Source organism: Pristis pectinata, chromosome 21, assembly GCF_009764475.1.
Source record: "Pristis pectinata isolate sPriPec2 chromosome 21, sPriPec2.1.pri, whole genome shotgun sequence".
NCBI lineage: Eukaryota > Metazoa > Chordata > Chondrichthyes > Rhinopristiformes > Pristidae > Pristis > Pristis pectinata.
The window spans coordinates 14,021,811-14,048,581 of record NC_067425.1 but is presented as its reverse complement, the minus strand read 5'-3'; the positions used below and the strand labels follow the sequence as shown (position 1 = coordinate 14,048,581).

At 39.6% G+C, this 26,771-nt stretch overlaps 1 protein-coding gene across 11 annotated transcripts in view; it reads left to right on the top strand.

Moving 5' to 3' along the window:
- git1 (G protein-coupled receptor kinase interacting ArfGAP 1) overlaps positions 1 to 26,771 on the top strand; it is a 161,690-nt gene that overhangs the window by 61,768 nt on the left and 73,151 nt on the right. For all 11 annotated transcript variants that reach the window (XM_052035342.1, XM_052035340.1, XM_052035343.1 and 8 more), the window contains exons 2-4: positions 11,287 to 11,420; positions 22,360 to 22,472; positions 22,925 to 23,030. In XM_052035342.1, coding sequence (XP_051891302.1) covers positions 11,287 to 11,420; positions 22,360 to 22,472; positions 22,925 to 23,030 — 353 coding nt within the window. The remainder of the gene's footprint in view (positions 1 to 11,286; positions 11,421 to 22,359; positions 22,473 to 22,924; positions 23,031 to 26,771) is intronic.

Here is a 26,771-nt window from a genome sequence, read left to right as displayed (position 1 = left end):
TGGTGCTGCTTCCTGCACCCATGTGGACCTCATCAATTTCATCAACTTCCATCTTGCCCATCTCCAGCACCTCTCTCCCTTTTTTGATCTCTGGAGACCAGATTATCCACCAACATCTCTTACAAATCTACCGATTCCCACAGTTACCTTGGCTACACCTCTTCCCACCTTCATTTGAAAAGATGCTATTCCCTTCTGTCAGTTCCTGTCTCTGTGGCATTTGTTCTCATGATGAAGCTTTCCATTCCAGGACATCAGATGTCCTCTTTTTCAGAAAACTATCAAAGCAGCCCTCACCCGCATCTCCTACATTTCCCACGCATCAGTCCTCAACTCATTTCCTCCCCCCTCCCCCCCAACAAAATAGGGATAGGGTTTTCCTTGTTCTCATGTCATTCTCCGCAACTTCCACCACCAGGCACATCTTCCCCTCCCCTCTCTAGTTTCCACAGGGATTGCTTTCTGTGACTCCCTTGTCTGCTCTTTCTTCCCCTCCAATTCTCTCCAGGTACTTATCCTTGCAACCGTGCTAATTATTACACCTGCTCCTACACCACCTGCTTCACCACCATTCAGGGCCTTAGTCCTTCCAGGTGAGGCTGCACTTCATATGCGAATCTGTGTCATTTATTGCATCTGGCTCTCCCGGTGTGGCCTCCTCTACATCTGTGAGACCCAATGCAGATTGAGGGATCGTTTCGTTGAGCACCTTCTCTCTGTCTGCCATAACAGCCAGGATCTCCTGCTGGGCAGCATTTTAATTCCACTTCCCATTCCCACACTGACATGTCTGTCCGCAGCTGCCTCTCTTGCCAAGTTGAGGCTAGACGTAAATTAGAGGAGCACCTCGTATTCTGTCTTGGTAGTCTCCAGCCTGACGGTATGAACATAGATTTCTCTAACTTCTCGCAACGACTCCCCTCTGCCCTCACCATTCTTTTCCCTTATCCCTCTGGCCCCTTTACCCCTTCTCTTTCCCCTGCCCTTGACCTGCCCATCACCCACATCTTCCTCCCTCTGGTTCCCCACCTTTTTATTCCATGGTCTACTGTTGTCTCCTATCAGATTCTATCATCTTCAACCTTTTGCTTCTTCCACCTGTCACCTCCCATCTTCTCTCATCATTCCCTTTTACCCCTCACCTGGATTCACCCATCACCTGCCAGCTCATGCTCCTCCCCCTACCCTTTTATTCTGGCTTCTGCCCTCTTTCCAGCCCTGATGAAGGGTCTTGGCCAGAAATGTCAGCTGTTCATTTCCCTCCGTAGATGCTGCCTGACCTGCTGAGTTCCTTCAGATTTCCAATATCTGCAGTCTTTCTTGTCTGTGTTAACTAACCCTATCAGGATATTCATCTATTTCTTCCTCATTTATCTATTTAACTTCCCTTTAAATCTGTCTTTGCTCTTCACCTCCATTGCTCTATGGTAACACTTCTACATTCCAGTCATGCTCAGGTACGGGAGCTTGTAACAAAATGAGAAGCATTTAAAGGTAATTTAGTTAATTGTTTTATTATTGTCACGTACCAAAGTAGAGTCAAAAACTGTTTCTCATGCCATCTATATGGATCATTTCACCACATCATTGAATCAAGGTAGTACAAAGGAAAAGCAGTAACAATGCAGGTGGAACGCAGAGTTTTGAGTGCTTCAAGGAGCTATATAACCACATCTGATAGTGTGGGGGAGCTAGTTATTTGCATTTAAATGATTAACGGGAAGTAACTCCAAGGACATCCCATCAAAGATGACAATGATTACCAGAGACAAAGCTGACAGACTTGCAAACATTTGCAGCCAGATGTGCCAAGTGATTGCTCTCCTTTCTTCCTGAGGTCCCTGTCATCATAGCTAGTTAGATAGATTGAAACTACTGAAACAGTGAATACAACAAAGTCCAGAAGACCTGCTCAGAGCAATCCACACCTGTAGTTGAGCTGTTCCAGTACAGATGCATCACTGGCATCTACCTTTATGATGCCCTGCCCACAAGTAGTAGTAATCTGGCATTACAGTCCTATCAGTAGCTTAATAGAAGTTGCAATCAACACTGCCATTAGGCAGCACCTGGTCACCAACATATTTACCGATGCTCAGTTTGGATTTTGTTAGGACTGTTTAACTCCAGACTTTATTAGGGCACTCCTGAAGAACTCCTACATGCAGAGCTAAGATATATAATGTACAATGACTATTTCCCTCTATGCAAGGTATAGCTCTAGCCAACAGCAAATTTTCTCCAACATTTCCAACATGGTTAAAAACCTGAATCCAGGGGATGAAGCAGCAAGTGTGGCAATGAGGAGACTTGGTGATATTTGAAATCATTGAAAATCTTAAACTTGCCTTTGGTTGGACCCATACCTTGAACAAAGGGAAATAATTGTTGGCCATCATTTGTCTCTGCACATTGTAGGAGATCTTTGGGAGAGTCCAAGGCTCAAGCAACTCTCAACTATTTCATCAATGACCTAATTGTGATTGCACAATTTTGAATTTCATTTGTAACCCAGGGGGTTGGGAGAGGATGGAAATAGCTGTATATAGCAAGACCGAGACAACATTCAGGCATGGGGGGATAAGTGGAAAGTAATAGTCATGCTGCACAACTGCCAGCCAGTATCTGATGATCCACTATGCACAAACCAGCAGGAGAGAGAAACCTACTTGACCTCAAACCCTGGAATAGTTCCTGTAAATTAGAGCAAATGTGACCCTGTTATCTAAGACAATGAAAAAAGAAAAATGGAAACTACCAACCTGACATTGGTAGAAGGTAAAATACTGGAATCTATAATAAAGGATATGATAGAAAGGCTTGTGAAAAATATAACTGAACGGAGTCAACATGGAGTTATGAAATGGAAATTGTTGAACTAATCCATTGGAGTTCCTTAAAGATGTATCCAGCAGTGTAGGTAAGGCGAACCAGTGGATGTGATGCATTCGGATTTTCAGAAGGACTTTCAGTAATAATCACAAGAGAATTGGTTAATGGAAAATAGAAGTAAAGTGATTCTTAAGTTGGCTGGCTGTGACGGTGCAGTACCACAGGGATAGAAAAGAACATGACAAAAAATAAGGGCATGAATAGACCATATGGCTTCTTGAGTCTCTCCACCATTCATCAAGATCATGGATGATCTTCCATTTCAGTGCAATTATGCATCACAATCCTTTATTCCCTTTAAGTCCAGAAAACTTATCTACCTCGGTTTTGAAGGACTAAGTTTCCACAGTTAATTGTGGTTGAGAATTTCACAGGTTTACACTCTCCAAGTGAAGAAACTTCTCAGGCCAGTCTTAAATGACCTAATACTTATTCTCAAGTTGTGACCCTATTGCTGGATTTGGCAAGGGGAAGCATCCTCCCTGCATCTAGGCAGTAAACACTGGCCTTGCTAATAATACCAGCATTACGTAAACTTGGAAGAACATAAGAAATAGGAGCAGGAGTAGACCATCTGGCCCATTTGAGTATGCTCTGCTATTCAATAAGATTATGGCTGATCTGGTCATGGATTCAGCTCCACCTACCTGCCTTTCCCCCATAACCATTAATTCCCATACAATGTAAAAAATCTGTTGAACTGTGTCTTATATATATTTATTGAGGTAGCCTTTACTGCTTCCCTGGGCTGAGAATTCCACAGATTCACTACTGTCTGACAAAAGCAGTTTCTCCTCATCTGTCCTAAATCTACTTCCCTGAATCTTGAGGCTGTATTCCCTGGTTCTAGTCTCACCTACCAGTGGAAACAACTTTCCTACCTTTATTTTACAGAAACATAAAATTATGAAAAGGGATAGATAAGATCTTCTCTCATTCTTCTGAATTCCAGCGAGTACAGTCCCAGGCAATTCCATCTCCCTTCATAGACTCACCCCCTCATCTCCAGAATCAATCTGGTTGAACCACCTCTGCACTGCCTCCAAAGCCAGTATCTCTCCTCAAGTAAGGATTCTAGAACTTCATGCAGCACTCCATGTGTGGCCTCATCAGTACCCTGTACAGTTGCAGTATAAACCACCACCCCTCCCCCCCCCCCCCCCAAAAAAAAAGCAGAATGACAACTGGTTTGTTGTCTTGAGCCTCCAAAGTTTCTCAATGCTGCCTGATAAGGAAGTCCACTTGAAATAACTTTTCATTTTGATGCCTGCTTTTTACCTTAAATTGGTGCACCTCCATTTAATTTTTTTGTTCTAAAATATTGAGTAATATTAAGCAATATAAATGCTGCAAAATGGGGATTTAAAACAAGTGAGTTCATTCAAAAACTGTAATGGCATTGAATTTTGAGAGGACTAAACTATTTCAATAAAAACAAACAAATGGAGGAGGTGAAACAATGGAAGAATCACTATAAACCTTCCTCTGAAATGTTTGTTCTTCTCACTGATGTACTCATTATCCCAAATCTTTTTTTTTGGAGAGATTAGAGTCATAATGAAGGCTACCAATCAGATTAATTATCTTCAGTTCAAAACAATGTGGCAGTAATTTTCACATCTGGGACCTGGGTTCAAATTTCATTCAGACAGATGGGATGAAAGTTTCCTTGACAGCTGCTAAAGGTTCTGTGTGAAATATATTTCCATCTGGTTTTGAATCTGCATGCAAATTTTTCTTGTGTTAAGCATTATTTAAAAGTGTGGGAAAGCAAATATACAATGGGCAATGCTCATTCCACGTTGGGCCTTGGGCATCTTGATGGAATAGGATTGCCACAACCTTTCCTGAACTGTTCATACTGTTATCTGTGGATGTAGAACATAGATGGAACTGCTACATGACATTAGACATTGTCTTTAAGCTTTTCAACTTAATGAGGAAAGAATATTTAACCTAAAATCTGTATGGAACCTTTTGGGTACAAAATGCAAGACCAAAATAAAATTTTAATTCCTTGTGCTGATATCTTTGTAAATTCTGACAGAATTATTCCTTGGTATCCACATGTGTTGCAAGTGGTACCATTAAACTGGACTGCTGCAAATGCATGTGTCACCTTGGATCATGCAGTAGCACTCAAGTCACTGATGCAGAAAATTGTGCAGGCATGAACTCTCGTAAATTCTGCAATGAGAGAGTGCTGTAGTTTCACAGATGCTATCTTTCAAATGAGACACCAACCTTGCATGCTAAGATGGTAGTAAAAGCTTCCATGGCACTTTTCAAATTAGAATATTGTGCGTCATAGTAAAACTTTTACCCTTGACTTAAAACACTTCAGGCCAGTCATTCATTTGCTCTTTCTGAGAATCTTGCTCTGCAAATTGCAGCATTTACTCAAAGGAACCAAATGCTTTGGGAAGATCCAACACTTCAAAAGTTTTAGAAATTTATATTCGTTTTAATGGGGTCTTGCTTTCACTTGCTCCTTGATTTTTTTTTCTGCAAATGCATTGTGGAGTAATAGGCAGTTATTTCAAACATATGAAGACCTATGCTTGCCTAAGAGAAGGATGAGCTGAGCTTGCAATCTTGAGCCTTTCTATGACTTGTCAGAGCTGAAAGATTGGTTTGCATCCACAGGTTGAGAAAGAAATATTGCACTGAAAGTTTTGGGAGGTTTGAGAGTAAAGGTAATTATTTACGTGCTTGTTTTAACACATGGTAGTCTTATGAAATTTTGCTGTTTATTGCTAACAGGATAGTGGAAACGTATATGCCTTGCTACAGTGGTACAAGGTTTTGACAACTTCATATTTGGAGTATAACATGCAGTTATATATAAATGAGGGATTTGCTTGAATTGGAGGCCATAAAGAGAAGGTTCAGTAGGTTGATTCCTGGGATGAATGGGTTGTCTTTCAAGGAAAATTTGAGCGGCATGGGCCTTTATCCATTGGAATTTAGAAAAAAATGAGAGGTGCTCATTTGAAGCACAAGATTCCATGGGGACTTAACAGGTAAATGTTGTGTGGATGTTAGCCTTGCAAAGGTATATCGAACTGGGGATATAGTTTTAGAATAAGGGTTCACCTATTTAAGGCTAATTGAAGCAAAATTTCTTCTGGGGTTCTGAATCTTCTCCAATCAGAGTTGTGAAGACTAAGCCATGGCGAAGTAGTTTCTTATATGCAACAGGCAGGAAAATACAGCTGAAGTCAATATTAGTCCAGCCAAATTCAAGGCAGAGCAGGCTTAAGGGGTTATTTGGCATAATCTACATTCTTTTTTTATGTTCACAGTAAAATCGCAGCTGCCTATAATGACAATAGAGTACCATTCACCAATACTTTAAATAAAACTAGACTGCTGAGCTTGCTTGAGCTAAGAATAATGTTTTCTCTACTGACTTGTGATCAGTTTGAACAGAAAAACAACTAACAGAGATTCAGATGGGATGATTTAGGTGATTTTCATGTATATATTCTCTTAGGTTTTTGTTTGTCCGGGAGTGTGTTAATCATTGCAATGTGATCTGGAATGATTATTGTTGTGGAATTGCTCTCATGGCAAAGAAAATGGGTGTTTCTCTTAATTACACATTGATATTGGCATTTGCAACATATAAGTACAGTTAGTATTTGTTTTTTTTACATTAGTCTTGGGTGGGTTTCTACTTGTTTGTAGAAGAAATCAGTGTTTACAACAACTTGCACTTTTCTCCCTCTTGTTAATGTGCAGTTTTTTCAGATAATTGGCTTTGATTAGGAACTCAAGATTCAATCGTCTTTGGGTACCTCAGAGTTGGGGTAAGAAATTGTTGGCCAGGATCTGCTGAAAATTCCTGGCTCTTTAAAGGGTGCAGGTGATCTGAATCCAGCAAAGAGGCAGTTGGAGCTTTGAATAAAATGATAAATGAGGTAGCCCAAGTCTGATGTTAAAAGTTGATCTCAATTTCAATCTCCTACTATCCAAAATGGTGATTGAGGAAAGAGTTATTTGTTGCAGGAAAAGGCTGATACCATTCCTGCTCTGTGTTAATGTGAATTAAAGCCATGCATTTTACTTCACTATACATGCTAGATCATCTTTAAAGTTGTTGGATTCTAAGGGATGCTTCTCATCTGAACTTGTATCTGCAGATACAGTCCTTGCTGTCCCAGACCCAAGGGTAATTTGGTAAAGGCATAGTGTACATTGCTCCCAGTATAAATGGTTTCAGGCAGGAGATTTGTATGGGTTGTAGAATTGTTAGCTGTCACTGAATTGCTAAGTTTAAAAATCAGGAGATACATTTTTCATAGTATGTACAGCAACTGTATAAATTGGAGCAAGCGTCTAAGCTTCTAGCAATGTGCCGTCAGCTGAATTTTTTCAATGTGTGAAGCCCCCATGTGGCAAATAATTGAAATTACAGTTCACTTTGGATTGAAATTGCATCTGAGGTCCATAGCTCCCACTGGAACTGAAAACCTGAAGATGTGAATGTGATGTATGAGATTTTATATTTAAATCAAATGCTTTATATATTTCTTTTGGGTTGGCTTTTTTGAAAGGGAATAATTTCACTATAGGCAAAAAATGCAAGATCACTTTTGGTAAGGTATGAAGATTAGAGTTCTTGTAAAATTGCCCAATATCAATGAAATGGTGGACCTTGCCTATGAAAGTAGTGCATAGGGAATGTAGATAGCGAGGTTTAATTTGTATCCTAATTAGGGCTAACTGTTCAGATTTAAGTGTTTTTCCACCCTGCTCCTTTCTGCCCATTGGTCAGCAGGCCCACGTTATTCCAAGCAGTTCTAAATCTTTTGTGGGTGAAGATTGCCCTTGGATATAATTGGCGTTAATTATATTATGATGGTGCATACTTTAGCCATGAGTTCTGTCCACCATACTAGCCTTGATTTTTTTTTTAAAGCATGTCATTCCTTATTTACCTAGAAAGTTTCTGTTGGATATTATGGGCTCCTTGATGGGTTTCAAATTTGGTGTAAATGTTTGGGTAATCAAGGATATACCAGAACAATAACAACTTGCTACTAAATAGGAACAGAAAATATATGGCACAGAGGAGACCATTCAACCCATGTCTGTGACAAGTGAAAAATAAATGCTTAGTCTAATCTCATCTTCCAGCACTAGGTCCATAGCCCTGCAGGTCATGGCTCCTCAAGTACACATTCAAGTGTTTTTCAAATGTGATGGAGTTTTCTATCAACCACTCTCTCAGACCCCCAACACCCTCTGGCTGTAAACGTTTTTCCTTGTCTCTCCATTGCTGCTTCTACCACCACTTCTGGAGCCTGGGAGGTTTGAAAAATAGTTAGAATTTCTACGTCTATCTTTTAGCAATGAGAAATTTTCACTCAGGCTAGGTAATTTATCAATTAGCTTACTCTTCAGTGCTTCCACTCTTACCCCATGCAATATTTCACACTTGTCATCCTCAACAACATAAGCATCATTGTCCTGAGTAGAGAGATCATTGTAGAACGTGGTCAGTCACATGAGCTTAAGGAAAAATCTCATGGGCTAAATTTATTAGAAAGAGTAACCTAAAGATCTAAGTTTCACATTCAATGTAAAACTTAGATTGTCAGTAGCTAAGTGAGTAAATGTGCCTGATGTGGCTCCATGATGTTGGTGCATTCACTAATTTCATCTGAATTAGTGTTAGATCAACAAAAGTGGTAAAGAAAATTCACAACTTCCACACATCTAAATGGAAAAAAAATCAGCCAGATGGTACACTTTGTTGCATTTCATGACTATTGTTGGGAAAAATTGGTGAAGATTGGGTCTTGTTATCAGTAATGATATTCCCTCAGATGTGATTACTTTCTGATAAGACTCCTGTCCTGAGTTTCACAGATCTGCTTTTGCTCATGATTCCACCCTACACGAGTTACATACCATCTTCAGGCAAGGGGAGAGGCTAATGGGGAAGAATCTTTACTAAAATTTCAAGATGGGACAATATTAATGTCTTGACAAATGTCTTGACATGAGCAGCTCCCTTTTCACTTGTCCTGAAGCTACAAACTTCACAGGCTATCGCTGAATACCTGGTTAGCTTGACTGAAGAGAATTGTGCATGAATTGTGCGGGCCGTATGGGTTTTAAAATTGAGCAACATGTTATCAGTTGGTGTGCTGAAGCCAAGCACCCACACTGATGAATAGAGATGCTACAGTGGTGCATTTTCTTTGTTTTTGTAACCACCACTTGTTTGTTCCCCAACCCCATTAAATTGAAAGTCCTTTATCCCTACTTGGTACTTTCTGTTTAGTATGATCACCTAAAATGATGCCGACAATTGCAGTTAGAAAGGATCTGAAATGTATGGAATTTTCTCCCAAAGTCACAGAGCACTTCTGATTTGTACTTGAGCCCTGAAGCAATTCTCAGTTTTCCCTGGCACCATCTGCTCAAGATGAGGTTCTATTTGTTTTGCTGCTGTGATGAATTTTAGGAATGCACATTTTGTTCTTGCTGTGCTACCTCTTAAACTCTACCTTGATTTTTGACTCTGTGATTAGTGTTTTGTCCAGCCACAAGGATGAACTTTTTTTTATATATATGTAGTTGAAGTTTCATCAGAGCAGGCTGGAAAAAGTTTTTATTTTCTTTTGCCTATGAATATAACCTATGTTTAACCAAATACCATGGCTTTGTGCGTGGTAGATCATGTCTAACCAATCTTGGAGTTTTTTGAGGAGTCTACCAAGAAGGCTGATGGAGGAAAGGCAGTGCACGTTGTCTATGTGGACTTTAGCAAGGCCTTTGCTAAGTCCCACATGGGAGACTGGTCCAGAAGGTTAAGTCGCTTGGCATTGAGTTTGAAGTAGTTAATCGGATTCAACATTGGCTTAGCGGGAGAAGCCAGAGTAGATGGTTGCCTCTCTGAATGGAGGCCTGTGAATAGTGCTGGATCCATTGTTGATCATCTATGTTAATGACTTGGATTAAAGTGACTAGTGGTGTGCTGCAGGGATAGGTGCTGGGTCTGTTGTTTATCATCTACATTAATAATTTAAATAATGTGGTAAACTGGATCAGCAAATTTGCAGATGACACCAAGTCTGGGGGCATAGTGGACGGCAACGAAGGCTATCAAAGCTTGCAACGTGATCTTAACCAGCTAGGAATATGGGCTGAAAAATGGCAGATGCAATTTAATGCAGACAAGTGTGAGGTGTTGCACTTTGGGAGGACAAACCAGGGTAAGACTTTGCACAGTGAATGGTAGCGCACTGAGGTGTATAGTAGAACAAAGGAACCTGGGACTGCAGATCTGTAATTTCTTGAAAGTGGCATCACAGGTAGAGAGAGTCATAAAGAGAGCTTTTGGCACATTGGCCTTCATAAATCAGGGCACTGAGTACAACAGTTGGGATGTTATGTTGAAGTTGTGCAAGATATTGGTGAGTCCAAATTTAGAGTATGGTGTGCTGTTCTGGTCATCTACCTACAGGAAAGATATCAATAAGCTTGAAAGAGTGCAGAGAAAATTTACACGGATGTTTCCGGGACTTGAGGACATGAGTTACAGGGATAGATTGAAGAGGTTAGGACTTTATTCCCTATAGCGCAGGAGAATGAGGGAAGATGAGGGAGGTATACAAAATTATGAGGGGTATAGATAGGGTGACTGCATGCAGGCTTTTTCCCCTCTGGTTCGGTAAGACTGGATCTAGAGGTCAGGTTTAGGGTGAAAGGTGAAATATTTAAGGGGAATCTGAGGGGAAACTTCTTCACTCAGAGGGTGGTGCGAGTGTAGAATGAGCTCCTGGCAGAAGTGGTAGATGTGGGTTCAGTTGTAACATTTAAGAAGTTTGGATAGGTACGTGGATGGGAGGGGTTTGGAGGGATATGGTCCGGGTGCAGGTAGATGGGACTAGGCAGAAGATCAGTTTGGCATGGACTAGATGGGCCGAATGGCCTGTTTCTGTACTCTTGCTGCACGGGGAGCAAGGGTAATCTAAATAAATCTTGTCCCTTGTATAATAAACATATCTATTTAAAAATAGTCATTAAAAGGTATAGCAAACCTTCTGTAGCATTGCTAATGGTAAATCAGAAGATTTGATTTAAGAATATTTACTATGAAATACAGTATAGATTTTGTATTCACTGTGCATAAAGCTTAAAGTCATTGTTTCAGCATTCTCTTCTCAACCTACTTTTGATATCAAGCCGTAGCCACTAGTAGATGGGTATGCAATTTTGGACTTCTTCAGAACTGCTATCCTATGTGTTGGCTAAGTTGCCCTACCTGTAAATGCATTTTGCTAGTTAGGCAAGGATTTAATTTTTATCTTTGCCATGTTGTCACAATGTTTCCTAATTTGTGTATAATCCACTAATTTCATATTGTAACCTCTACAGATCCTGGTTGGGCATCGATAAACCGTGGAGTGCTGGTTTGTGATGAATGTTGCAGTGTTCATCGAAGTCTTGGTCGACATATTTCAATGGTGAAACATCTCCGACACAGTTCATGGTCTCCAACTCTGTTACATGTGAGTTATGTTTAAATGCATGTGTTATCATAACTGCTGTCACTTGTAGAATTAAGTTCAAGCATACCCCCCTTTGAAACTGTAATTCAACTAGGAAAGCAAGCATCTCAGAAATAGGTTGAAAGTGTTTTGTCCACACAACATTTGAAATTTTGTTGCTGGGGAAAATGTGGCTGGTATCAATTCTGTTATGTCCAAGTACAGTCGACTCCCGCATCACGGGGTGGGGATGTTTGCGTTCCTATGAAAGTCTGTATCATGATTTCCATGATGTGAAGCTGCGTCATCTACAAAGCCTCAAGATTCGCAAGATGAAAACATTTTTTTTCGACAAATATTCTGTGAAGGTGAACTTTAGATCTCAAATTTTTGGGTAATGATTTGTGAATTCTATAAGGGCAAATTTCTGTTGCCCAAACAGGTGTAACATGGGGGTCACCTGAAGTGAATGACTAGTGGGCACTCACTTACAAGGTGCATTCATGAGCAATGGCAGTTTGGACAACCTTTTGAGAGCTGCCACAGTAGAATGGCTGCTGCTCCAAATTTCCTGCTTCAAAACCCCTTTAACTTGGAACTGTTAGTGAATATTGAAAGCAGAAGTTCTTGAAAATTTGTAATTGGTTGAAAGGATGATGAAACTACTATATAGGTAGTACATATTATGAAAATTACAGTTAGAATTGGAGTTAGTTCCAGCAATGTCACATTTTGTGTTGAGGTGTTTCCTTTTACTTAATAATGAAAGTACTGAGACTTGGTTCACTACTGAATATCTTAATCTTGAAATGCCTGTATATCATGAGGTTTTTTTTAAGCAAAAAATTGCAGGGAAGTACATGAAATGGCTTATTCTGCACTACACTAGTTCAGTAAAATAACAGTTCTATTTTAAGAACCTATTTAAATGTTAAAGCAGTGTCATGTTTGGTAGTTTGTAACAAGCACTGTGACCACACAGGTCTCCTCCGGGTGCTCAGGTTTTCTCCCACATCTCAAAGATGTGCAGTTGGTAGGTTAATTGGCTACCGCACCACTCACCTACATAAAAGGCAGTTTTAACATCTGGGAAAAATTGATGAGAACATGGGAAGAATAAAATGGGATTTGTGTAAGAAGAATTAAATAGGTGCTGGACTCAGTGAGCCAAATGGTCTGCTTCTGTGCTGTATGATCCATTGACTCTAAGTTGACATTGAGAAAATTATAATATTTTTGGCAGTTTCTAAGCATATCTGCATAGTATAAACCCAGTTTATGCACACTTTGTTGGAGAAAGTGCAGTAATCTTGGATATAGTCTAACTTCTCCTGACATGAAAGCAGATTTTTATTATGACATTTAGAGTTGAAATCCCTGCTTGTAATTGTGCTATTAAAATTTCATACTGAAATTGGTGGCTGTTAATTAACCAGATGTAATGATGGTCAGACCTCAACAGTGTAGATTATCCAAAAACAAATTATTACATTTGTTTTCTCCAATGTAGAGAGGACCACATTGTGAGCATTGAATGAAGTCTACTAAACCAGAAAAAGTGGGGTCTTAGAAAGGAGGAGGTGAAAGGGTAGGTTGAATGGATTAGTAACATGGGAAGGCAAGTGGGTATTGGTAGAGGTAGAAGAGAGCATCCTGGATATAGACTATCTATGAGTTAAGGAAAAGATGTCACCATTTATTAGGCCTATTACAGGCAACTTGTATCTGTATTGCAGCATTGACCTATTGACTGAGTCCACTTGCATAGCATTTAACCAGTCTGGTTTGGCTCCTGAGCTCTCACAGCATTTGACCTCTCTTCCCACTTTCCTGTGGGTTCTGCTGTAACATTGCATGGTATTCAGTGTCTGTGGATTTTAGGGAACAAAGGATTTTGATGACACAAGAGAAAAGATGTAGTTATATATTTAAAGAAACTGCTGTAAGACTAAAAATACCTAGTTTATTTTGGTTCAGTGAGTTGATCTGTCGCTGAGTTTGAGATAATTTGTCTGGCAAGATTGTAGTATTTTCTCCATCTGAAAGCGGTTGGCTCTAAATTAAAATGTACTATGTACATTTAATTAAAACTATCTTGAAACTAGATTAGTGATTAGACAAAATTATAATTAACAAGCATAGAGCCAATTGATAACATTAACTAGCTTAATTGAATTAAGATAAGTATGATAGAATAAGTGATCTTTTGCTGAAGAACGATGAGCAGAATCACAAACGTAGGTTGGTAGTTAATTGGCCACTGTAAGTTGGCCTGAGTGTGTAGCTGAGTGGGAGAAACTGTGTGGGGAGTTGATGAAATGTGGAGAGAATTTTAAAAAAAGAGATTAATGTGAGATTAATGTAAATGAGTGAAAAAAACAAGATGCTGGAGGAACTCAGCAGGCCAGGCAGCATCCGTGGAGAAAAACAGATGGTCAATACTTCGGGTCAGGACCCTTCAGGACCTGGATGTTGCCTGGCTTGCTGAGTTCCTCCAGCATTTTGTTGTTCTTTCATCCATATTCCAGTATCTGCAGTCCTTTGTTTCTCTAATATAAATGAGTGGTTGGTGCGGACTCTGTGAAAAGTTGATAATGTTTTGGATGTTCAGGTAATCAAGGAATATGGAGTTGGTGCAGGAAAGTGCTACTGAGGTAGAAGATCAACCATGATTTTATTGAATAGTACAGTAGTTTTCAACCTTTTTCATGCTGCAGCAACCCCCCCCCCCCCCCCCGAACATGTCCTTGTTAGATGGCGGACCCCCAAAACGTAAGCATGCATTCAAACGGATCTCGAATCCAATCAAACATGCTCGTGTCATCGTCGCCGAAGTACTCATGGAAATAATGTGACAGCTGTTGAATATGGTTCAAAATGGTGTTCGCAATGGCCTCTCTTAGTCTCGTTCACTGTCAGAAAGTCAGCCAGCAACAGAAACATATCATAGACGCCTTGCTCGCATCTTCCCTTCCAGATACGGAGTTTTTTCTGGAAGGCATTGATTTTTGTCTTGCGTTTTCAGAACATTTGAGCCAGGTCCTTACAATGATAGATTTAAGCTATTCAAAATGTTGAAAATATCTGCAAGATAAGCTAATCTGGCAACCCACGTCTCATCTGTCAAGAACTGTGCCAATGATCCGTTATGCTCATTTAGAAAAATGAGCAGTTCATCTCGCAATTCATATACACGCTGCACAACATGGCCTCATGACAGCCATCTGACTTCTGTATGTAGCAACAAATGCTTATGCTCGGCTTCCATTTCATGGCGCATGTTTTCAAACAAACGATGATTGAGCGGCCTGTCTTTGATAAAGTTAACGAGTTTAATGCACGCGGAAAACACATCTGCAAGATTTTCATCCATATCCTTTGCAGCCAAAGCCTCACGGTGAATCGCAGTGGGTTGCTGCTACATGTGGAGCTGCTACTTTCACTCGTGCGACTAGACCCGACTTCCGTCCCATCATTGCGGCAGCACCATCCGTGCATACTCCAGTACACTATGTCCACGCCAATGCTGATTGTACAAAAAGCGTCAAGAACATAGAAAAATTCTTCACTGGTTGTATGCCCTGGGAGTGCCTTGCAAAACAAAGTCTTCCAAAGGCTCTCCTTCCCAGCAATATCGAACATAGAGCAACAACTGCACAGCATTGGCAACATCAGTACTTTCATCGAGCTGAATTGCAAACCTTACTTGCTGAAGATGTGCTATCAGCTGGCTCTGTATGTCTTCTGCCATATCACCAATTCTTCTGCTTACTGTGTTATCAGACAGTGGGATGGCTTTCAGTTTTTGACTGGATTCTTTTCCCAGTACAACTTCGCACATATCTACTGCTGCAGGCAGTATAAGCTCTTCTCCAATTGTGTGAGGCTTTCTGGAATGTGCTATTTGTAATGCTACCAAATATGATGTGCAAAGAGCCTTCTCATTTACTGTGGCGCAGGCTGTCATTTTGCCTTTATACTTGAGGTACGGCTCCTTTTGCCGCTCAAAATATTCCTTCGGCTTACTAGCAATATCTGGATGCATTGTTGTTAAATGGCGCTTCAATTTTGCTGGTTTCATTGCATCGTTGGACAGTGTTTGCAAACACAACACAGAGAGGTTGGTCTGCATTTGTCCCCATTGCGATGAAGCCGTATGAAATGTATTCTGGATCATACTTGCGTTGTTTTCTCTTTCAGTCACCCTTATCCCCTTCGTCATCAGAATCTTCCGGTTTCTGGTCAGCTTTTCTCTTCAGAAATTTCTCCATACTCAGCAATACATGCTAGACAGTTTAATTACTATTACTGAAACAAAATTATCAAAACTAATCTAAAATTTACACACTTGCACACTTTTCATTTAACAGTGACGTCACTGTGGCGTAAATGCACGGTAAGTAAGCAATATTATTGAGGCACACCAACAACGTCACTCAGCCTCACTAACACAACAGAATAGTAGCGAGTAGTGAACACTACTGAGTACTCTGACTACACAAATCGAATATTAAGCAGCAGCTTACCTGAAGGGAACACGATCTAAGTCTCTAAGATTGTCGCCTATAACAGATAGAATAGATATGGCCGGTTTTCTGAATAGTGGAAAACTGGAGCAAGCAAGAATGCTAAGTCTTTGTAACAGGTCGCTTTTCCATTTTTTTTTCTGCGGACCAGACCAAAGGTTGAAAATAGTATAGCACGGTCAAGGGACTAGATAACCTACTTCTCTGTTCATGTTCTTATGATCCTACGTTTGTGGCCTTAATCAGAATCTCCAATAGAGGAGTCATTTTATTAAAGTTTGTGTGTCTTCCTACAAATGTGAAACTAGTCTTAGTAATGCAAATGCTGTTCTATATTTAAATTTGATCATTGTCATTGAAAATTTAATAATTTATAAATGGAAGTTTTGAATAAAATAAAAATTCAGCATTCCTTTATTGAATCAATAAAGAAGATATGAACTTGCAAGTACAATTCCTATTTCTTTGGGTTGTAATACTTTGATAAATCAACAGGCCCCAGTATTTCTCATTGCATGGACAGAAATAAAAATTACAGTAGGTATCTACGAACATTTTTGTTTCAGAATTGAATATTCTGTTAACTACAGTGGAATTTTGTTTGCTTTATGTAATTGGGAAGCTTTTGCTGAATTATAGATAAAATACTTAGAGCTCTGTTTGAAAAATGTCCTGAAGCTTAGTAATGATTTACCTTGTAGGCTTTGCTGTGTTTTTAAAGTTACCATTCCGAAAGACCTGAAGAGAAAACAAGTGATTGAAAATCAGAAAACAGCAGATGCTGGAAATCAGAAATAAAAGGTGCTAGAAATACTCAGCAAGTTGGAGTAATGTGTGGATAGAAACAGTTAATGTTTCAGTTAAGTGATCCTTCATTTGAACATGAGAAAGAAACAATTGTGTTTTAAGTTGCAGAGGGAGTGGATTGGAGAAAATAATTGTCTATGATAGGAAGGTGACCAAGGTTATCCAGGTGACAATGTTCGAGGTACCAAGTGTAAGAATAGGGAAGGTCTGAGAGAGAATGAAAGAATATGCTGGAACTGAGAGAAGACACAACTATAATTATTTAAGGCCATGGTGAGACTGTTGGTGTCCTTATTAAAAGAAGGGTATACTTAAAAGGAATGCTCCACTGTTCTGGAGCCTGCTGCTGGAATGTATAGTTGCACACTTTGCTTAATGGGGAAATGTACCTTGCTGTTCAAAAATACAGTGCAAAGAATTCTCAACTCTGATCACTTTCTTTCTTGAAGTTGTTAAATTAGCTGGATTAGTTGGTATTTGAAGGCAAGAGAAGAATTTGTTAATCTGATGTAATGTGATCTGTTTCATCCTGGCCCCCACACTAATTTATTACTTCCAATGTTATGCTCAATGATTTACAACCTTCTTGAACTCCCATTATATTCAGAAGTTTGAACCCAGTTCTTTTCATGCACACTTATTAACTTTATATTGTGTCCTAGTAAATCAACATGAAAGTCCATGACCATGTGCTGGAGTGAACGGTGACCTTTCTGCACACAATTCCAAAAGTATTGCATTACTTTTGTGACAGGTCCGCTCTAGCCATTCTTGCTCCATGTTCTGCAGTTCTCCCTCAAAATAATGCTCCCGGTTTTTTTCCATTTAAAAATTACTAAAAAAACTGTATGACTTGGGATAGAAGAAGAGTCTACTTATGTGTAAAGAAGTCAGTTTAACCTGAGATGATACTGTGATCATCTCTGTGCTGTTTCTTCACTTTGAGTGGCCATGTGTCAGTGATTCTCAAGTCACGATGGATGTTACACTTTATTAAGGAGGCTTTGATAACCCAGTTTCATAGAACATAGAACAGCACAGAACAGGTCCTTCAGCCCACAATGTTGTGCTGACATAGCTTATGCCAGCTACCTACAGAATGCCTATATCCCTCCATTTTCCTCTTGTTCATGTGCCCATCCAAGCCCCTCTTAAAAGCCCCCAATGAGTTTGCTTGCTTCCACCACCCTATCAGACAATGCATTCTTCGCATCTCTTCTGAATCTACCCCCCTCACCTTAAATGCATGCTCTCTGGTATTGGATTGCTCAGTGATGGGGAAAAAGATGGTTGCTTATCCACCCTATCTATGCTCCTCATAATTTTATGCACTTCCAACAGATTACCCCTCAGCCTCTACTGCTCTAGAGAAAAGAGCCCAAGTTTGTCCAGCCTCTCCTGATAGCACATGCCCTCAAATCCAGGCAGCATCCTAGTAAAATTCCTCTGCACCCTCTCTAAAGCCTCGACATCCTTCCTATAGTGAGGTAACCAGAATTGCATGCAATACTCTAAATGTGGCCTAACCAAGAGTTCTATAAAGATGATTCATAAATTTCATGCCATTTTAATTTCCCTCCCTATTCCCACACCAACCTATCCAGCCTTCACTGCCAGGGTTAAGCTCATTGCATGCTAGAGGAACACCACCTCATTCCACCTGGGTAGTCTACAATCCAAGCGTATGATCGTTGAATTTTTCCAATTTCTGACAATGCTCAGCTCCGGTTTCACTCCCTCTCTCCTGATTTTCACCCCCCCCCCCCCCCCCCCCCACCGGTTCCATCCACCTGTTATTCACATATTTCACCCACAGGCTCTCCTCTCTCTCCCATCTCGTCCTGGGTCTATCTGCCCTTCATCTCTCCCCCATTGGTTCCCACTACCATCTCCTTTACTTATCAAAGTCCAGCACTGGTAGTCTTTGTGTTCCTGCTTATCACCCTCCAACAGCTGGCTCCACTTTTACCCTCCCCATCCTCTCCCTGACTATCTTTTTCTTTTTTTTTGTCTGCCTCCTTTTAACATACTGTATCTCCAACTCCACCCCTCCCCTCCCTCCCCTCTCCTACCTGACTCGATCTGCCGATCATCCTTCACCAGCCCCTTCCACCAATCAGCTCTGGCCTTTGTCTCACCACTCCACCTCTCCTCTGTATACTGGCTTACTTCCCTTTGCACTTGCAGTCTTGATGTAGGGTTTTGGCCCGAAACCTCTGCAGTTCTTCCCTACTGCAGATGCTGCTTGACCTGCTGAGTTCCTTCAGCAGATTGTTGCTTGAGAAATCTTTGTCACAGCAAGAGATTACCAGGTGTTCAGAGGAAAAGCTTCAGAGCTTGGAATTGAGTGTCAGTTTTGGGAGTTTGGAGTTAAGCATTCAAATGATGGAACCAGCCCATTTGGAACCCTGTGGTGGACAACAGGGAGACCCCCTTGTAGTTACAATAATTGTATTGTTTATTGGAAATGATCATATTCATGGTATCCCTCTGATCCTGAGACACGTCCCCCTTCCTGAAAGTTTTGAATTTGTGACAAGTTTTTCTCTGTCAAGTTTTAGGATTTCATCAGGGATCTGTCTGCTCCTGAGGCCTTGTGATTTCTTTTAAATTGGCATGCAACCTTTTTTCCTTGCTAGGTTCTTGTGAAATATGGCCAAGATCAGAGTCACAGTTAAGCTCTTTGAAGTGTTTCTTCCAGTGGGTGCTGACTGCCCATCTGTCCTCTGTTCTTGGCATGGGGTGATACAGAAGTCTTTGTTGTCTCCCACTTAGACAATGATATAATCTAACAGGTGCCAGTGCCCAGATCAGAGTGTTGCAATGATGTCTTGTGCTTGGCTCTCTGCTGTAACAGGGTGTTGGTTATGACAGGACTGTGCTCCAGGCATTTTGACAGTAGGAGGATATTGTTGGATTTACTTTTTTCCATCTTCTTTCCAATCATGCTGTGCCTGAATGCGATTAATTTCACTAGGTTTGTAAACTTTTTTCCAGTTAAAACTTGCAAGTTATTTGCAGTTCATGTTTTTTTGCTCATGAATGAGTTTGCTCATTGAAGATGTGGGAGTTTACAGAGCCTGTTAATCAAAATATATCAATCTGAGGTATGCAGACATCAGCTTTGTATGCAGGACAAAATGTCCAGTTGAAAATTGGGTGCATACAAGTACTCTGTACTTTTGCGTGCAGGTATTTGCATTTGCAACTGAGGTTGACTTTTTTTAAAAAGCTGGTAGCATTGGTTTTGAAGTTTTCCATAATTTATTGGAGATACTAAATTTCTTTGGATTAATTAATTCACTATTTGTTAAGGTTCATTATTTTAGAATATTTCTGTAAAACCATAAAATTTAAGAAAAATCACATTTTATAATGGGAAAGTTGAGGGCAGGATTTTGCAGATTTTTAGAACTTTTGGGGTAGTTTTGGGGATGGTGCTGGTCTGTTGGAGGTCCATCAGACCATGCTGCTGAGTCTAGAATGTATTAGGTCAGATGAATTGAGCCCCCACCCCCCCCCCCCCCCTTACACATCAGACCAGGTAAAGGTTGAGCGTAAGGGTACAACTTGTGGCAATTCCAGGCCAGCAAGATCCAGCCCATTGAATCAAATCTGCACTTCTTCAAAAACTATACCTAAAGGCAGAGCTTGTTATGACAACTGATTTCAAATTTCTCTAACAGCTACATGCTGGTCTTTATCCTCATGAATATATTTCTGATGGCCTGTAGATGTTGGATTGGTATCCAGGCCATTAAATGTACAAGAGAAAGACAAGCCAAACTCAGAAACATCCACTTGTTGAATAACTCTAGATAACTGGCCTTGCATTCAAAGGTCAGTGAAAATGAGAATAGAAAATGATACTTTGCAATGTGTTTTTCAGGTTTTTTAACAAAACTAGTGATCACTTAGCAATAAATTTTGAGCATGAAAAGATTGAAATTAGTGGTTGGTAGGAAAAAAAAGTAAAATACAAGTTGAGAAAGATCTTAAAAGTAAAATCCGAAATTAAAGTGGAAGCTGTGTGGAAATACTCAGCAGATCAGGCAGCAGCTGTGGAGATACAAGCAAAGAAGAGAAGCAGCAGCATGATTTTTTTTCCCCATCACTAATTCAGAATGTTGAATTATTGGCTCACTTTTAACTTGTTTCTATTAGTAATAACATACTTCATCAAATTAAAATACTTGCTGGATACCATATGTTGAAAATAAAAACCTGCACATACTGAAAATCTGAAAGAAAAAATGTTCTTTTTTGACATCAGCAGGTCAGGCTGTATCTGTGGAAAGAGAAACTTAACTTTTCAGTTCAAGGTCGCTTCACTGGAAAAGTGAGAAGACAAATTAGTTTTATGTTAGAGGGTAGGGGATGAATGAAGGGAATGTTTCTGATAAGAACGAGGCCAAGATTGCCCAGGTGATCTTGATATTTGTTTATCTGTCTGGTTAATGGATTAACAAGGACTGTTAGAAAGAAAACGAACATGATAAAGGTGCAAAATGCAGGTCAGAACTGTTGCTGAACTTGAAACCAAATGTAAAATACTGGAAACACCTAACAGACCAAGCAGTGCCTGTTGAGAAGGAAAAACTGAGTTAACATCACAGATGGATAACGTTACAAGCAGAATTGGCAAGTTCTGTTACAAAAAAAAGTTATTCAAAATTGTTTAATTTAATATTGAATCTTGTTGGACATGTACAGATAAAAGATGAAGTGCTATTCTTCAAGCTTTATGTTGAGCCTCATTACAACAGTGCAAGAAGTCATAGGTCAGAATGGGATGAAATTAAAATGACAGGCCACTGGAAACTTGGAGGCACCCCTGAAGTTTGAAGATGGCTGCTCAACTAAATATCACCTAATCTCTTTTTGCTGCCTCCAATGTAAAGGAGACCACATCATGAGCATAAATGGAATGCACTAGATAGAAAGAAGTGCAAGTTGAATCTCCTGGAAACTTTGAAGCTCGGGCTGGTGGGAAGCACTGAAGTAAAAGCAGATTTTCTAGCTCCTACAGTTGCAAGGGAAAGTTGTGGTAAGGAGAAAGACTGGTAGAAATGGAAGAGCGGGAGATGGGAAGCTGCAAAAGGAATCTTAATGTGGAAAGGGGGGGGAAGATGTGGCTGGTGGTGGAATCTCATTGAAAGTGGAGGGAGAATGTGACGGGTATTCATTGAATGTGGAGGCTGATGAAATGCAAAGTGATGACCGGGGGAACCCTATCCTTGCTCTGACTTGCATGAGAGAAGGTGGAAGCCAACATGCGGGAAACAGGAGTCGCAATCAAGGGCTTCCTCAACTGTGGTAGAGAAGCTATTGTTAAGGAAAAAAAGACAGCTCAGGTATGTGTGTAAAGTCTTGTAAACAAAGCAGAGATGGAGAAATTGGGAGAATAGAATGGAGGGCTTACAGGGAGGCAATGAAGTTGAGAGAGCTGTGGGAATCTGAGGGCATGTCATGGATATTGGTCACTAACTGATATCCCGAGATTGGATTTGGGAAAAATCCAGAAAGGGAAGGGGGAAGTCAGCGATGACTGTGCGAAAGTGAGTAGAGTGGTATCTTGTATCTTTTAGAAATTGTTTTAAAGTTGTTGCCTTCATTTATGTCTTTAGATGGTACAGACCCTAGCAAGTAATGGAGCCAATTCAATCTGGGAGCACTCACTGCTTGATCCAGCCCAAGTCCAAAGTGGACGGCGCAAACCAAACCCTCAGGATAAAGTACAGTGAGTACTGTTCACATTAAAAGTACAAACCTGCAGTATTGAAATTGGATGTTTTCAGACAATCTGGGCAATGGCATGTCATGATTAATACAAGATTGGCATCCTAGAAATTGTATAATAAAAGCATTCTTGGGGAATGAAGGATGCTGCTTGGTCAATGTGCTTGTACCTGTGAGAGTTAAGATCTTGTTATTACATCAATCTCATGCTTTGGAATTTCTTACTGTTTGGGAATAACAACGTATAAAAAAAAGTAATTACTGGCAAAAATAGGTTCTCCTTGAAATAGACCTTTAAAGTTAAAATTCTTATTAAATCCTTACCAAATGTGTACAGTTATGAAAGGGGCTGACATTACAACTGATCATGTGGAATTACTGATATCACTTGCAGAGACTGCAGTTATTAAGTTGCTAAAATGTGCCTTTGTTTTGTTTCTTTAAAATCTACAGTCCTACCAAGGCAGAATTCATAAGAGCCAAATATCAGATGTTGGCATTTGTACACAAACTGCCTTGTCGCGATGATGATGGTGTTACCACAAAGGATCTGAGTAAGGTGAGATAATATGAACAAAGATTTTGAAGTTCTAATTTACAGTTTTTGCTAAGTTTGAATATTTAGAGATTTAACAATTAGATATCATCAGGCAAGATATTACATCACTAAAAATGAGTTGTATGAAACATTTAAGTTTTTTGAAAATCTCTGCGGTTGCAAACTTTAGTGAGTGACTTGTATGTGAAATTTATCTGTTCGATTAGCTTTTACCTGCACAAAATATGATTTAACTAGTTCTTATGTCATTCAAGTGCTTGCTAGTTTATCCAATGCTCAACTTGTTGTCTGAGTCCATAAGTAGAAACAGAAGTCATTTAGATTTTATGTAAAATACTACTTATTACATTACACGATTACCATATAATGCTTAAAAGATAAATTTACTGGAATTTGGGAAAGGGAAATTAGTTTTAATTGTACACATGACCAGCATTTAATAGTGTTTGTTGTGTTTCCTTTTAGCATGCCACTAAAGACGTTTTATGAGACACATTTCAGCTCTAGTTTCAAATGATAGAACTGGTCATTTAAATGGATGCCATATTTTTTGGTTGCAGTTTTGCCTCTGTGTTATCTAAGTGTAGCAAAACCAGTGCCAGTTTGCCAATGAATGATTTCTTGTGCTTTAGCTTTTCAAAGCTACTCAAAAGGAGATAATTTTGATGAATATTTCCGAAGGATTGCAATTTTTAAGGGAATGTTAAGGTAACTGACACTACAGCTCGGCTCAGCTCAAACTGCTGGGCTAGTAGTACATTGAATATTAGGAGTAATACTTTGAGAAAATAAAATGTTAAACTATTATTTACTTGAGCTGTAGTGCCGAATTGCAATTGAATAAATATAAAAAGTGCAATGGAGAATAATCCCCTGGATGAGATCTTGGAGGGCTATTAACACCATAAATACATATTTTGGAAAATAGCAAATTAACAGAAATTTTAAAAAATCATTTGGTTGTATTTTTTGTTTTTTTTTAATAGGACAAGGATATAAAGATATAACACTTCAACATGTGTTCTGTTTCCCTGAAGCTATTGGAATAGCATGCTATAGTTGCCAGCTGATTTTGCTGAACCCAAATAATAATTTCTGACATTAGCATTTATCTCCTTAGTTACTTCAATTTCATCTTCAGGAATTTGGAAGAAGGCTTTTTAAAAAAAAAACTCAAGATTACAAACATAAATATTGCAGGATATATCATGCCCTGGAGCATACTGTGGAAAATTGCATTGTCATTCTGCTCAGGCTAATAATGGCAATGTGCTTTGCTGAATGCTGCACGTCTCATTAAAATGTCATTACATTATAATTAGAATATCTTTAGACCAATTTGTGAGGCACAAAAAAATACATTCATTTATTGAAAGAATTTTACTGGCCTTTAAAAGGTTGCTAAGTTAACTTGGGCATGTGCATAGATTTAAAATAATGTAACTGTAGTGTGATTTTTTTCTTTTCAATTCAGTAAAGCTAATCTAAGTGCATGAGTAAGAAATGGTAATCCTCATTCAAACAAAATATTACGCATTTCCTCTTTGGAAAATTAAAACTGAACAAATGACTTGAAAAATTCTCAACCTTATTTTAAAATCCCTCCAGGGCCTTAACCCTCATTTTTATAACCTTCGTCCTCCTTACTCATTTAATTCTGCCCTTTTGTGTCTCCTTGAACTTGATTGGGCCACTATTGAATGTGATGCCTTCATATTACCAAGGCTGGTAGCAGTGATATTCTTTCCCATAACTTCTCTACCACTGTACCCTCTTGCTCCTTAAAGCCTGCCCCTTTGAACAAGTCTTTGGTCTTTTGGCATAATATCTCCATGGCACCAATCTTTTCCATGGTAATGTTTCTGTGAAAATGTTGAGGTTTTTGTGATACCAAGAATGCTGTAGAAATGGGAAGTTTTTGTGTGTGGGAGAGAGAGAGAAGCTCACAGATGATACAGAACAACGTATTTGCAGAACAAGTCTCTCCTACCCCTACCTATGTTTACAACGGGCTGGGATTTGTTCACACCCAATTGCACAGGTGTCATATTCAGGGACTTAAATTCTGATGTGTGGTTATTTATTATTCTGTATGACCTACCTTAAATGGAGAGATTGCAATAACAATGTAATGGCTCACACCTGCATCATCTGATTTTCTTGCTCTTCTTCCTTTGTTAGCCAAGGCGCAATTTTTTTTTAAATTTCAAAAATATACTTGTTTACAATATATACAATTGGTCGTCTTCTACATTTGTACCAGCGATTCAATACATTCCCTTGCACTCCTGTTGATGCCACTCAAGTGTCCTCCTTGAACACTATCAATGAATTATTTAAACAGGGCCAATATCTTAGTGGCAGCAGGACCCTACACTTTGAGGTGGCTGCACCAAGCTTCAGTGTATCCCTTACTACCTACTCCTGAACCTTGGAATGTGTCAGTCAGTAGCATTTGCTTCCGGACCAAAATGCATCTTTCGCTGAGCTGATAATTTTCCAGCAGCTGATGTTTGTCTCAGTATGTGTCCCTGGGCACAGTACATAGATTACAGAGTCCTGTATTGTGTGGCTGCTCAGGGTGAATCTCAGCAAATATCACAGCAGCCTTTTCCACATTTTCTTGGTAAATGCACAGTCCAGGAGGAGGTGGACAGTCATCTCATCTGCACCATAGCCATCTCGGGGGCAGCATATGGAGTGACAGAGACTCTAGTTGTGAGGAAGGATCGATAGAGAGGGCCCTTCTTACTGCCAGCCAAGCGAGTTCTTGGTGCTAGTTATGACTTCTGGTGATGAGGCATTCTGCCAAATGACTGACAATCTATTTAGGAAACACCCCACGGAAAGTATAAAAGCAAAGGATTCATGTTGGAATTCCATACAGCACTAGTTGGACCACAGCTTATACACTGCATACAGTTCTTGTCACAACTTTAGAGGAATGGTGTAATTATACTACAGAGGGTACAGAGAAGATTAACCAGAATGTTGGCCTATGAAATATTGGAACAGAGTAAAACCAGGCATGAAGAGAGTTTGACTAAGTGAAGGTATTTACTTTGGAACAGAGTTTGAGGGGAGATGTATGTGAGATGTATACAATTGAGTAAATAAAAGGACCAGTTTTCCTTGGCATAATGGTCATAGAACAGGGGTGTTTGATTTGAAACAATTGGTAGGATAAAAAGATAAGGAAAATTTTCTTTGACCCACACTGTCTGAAAGGGTGGCAGGGGCAGAAAGTCTTCTCACACTTAAAACACTTGAGCACTGCAGGACTGTGGACAAAGTGCTTGAAGGTGAGATTAAGCTGGGTAGCTCTTTTTCAACTGGCATGGACTTGTTCAGCCAAATAGTTGCCATCTGTGCTGTAAATTTGCTCTAATTCTATGAATATATTTTGCTAATTAAATAAGTATTTCATCTGGTTCTCGTCAGTATAATACTGATAAGGTAATACAATTTGGTATGTACATAATATGCTGGAGTTGAATCATAACAATAAGGAGGCAGTCCTAAAGGGCATAAAGAGAAACTGCTCCAAGGAACAAAAGAGGAGTTACTAGAGCTATTAAAATTCTGGCTTCAAATATGACAGGGAAATATTTTCTCAAATGAAACTTGAAAATTGAGAATTATTAATACTTTCTGATAAGACTGCAATAAATGTGTTTAGTTCTAATATAATCCAAGAATTCTGAAAATGACAAATGTTGATTTTTCATTTCTAGAAGTTTT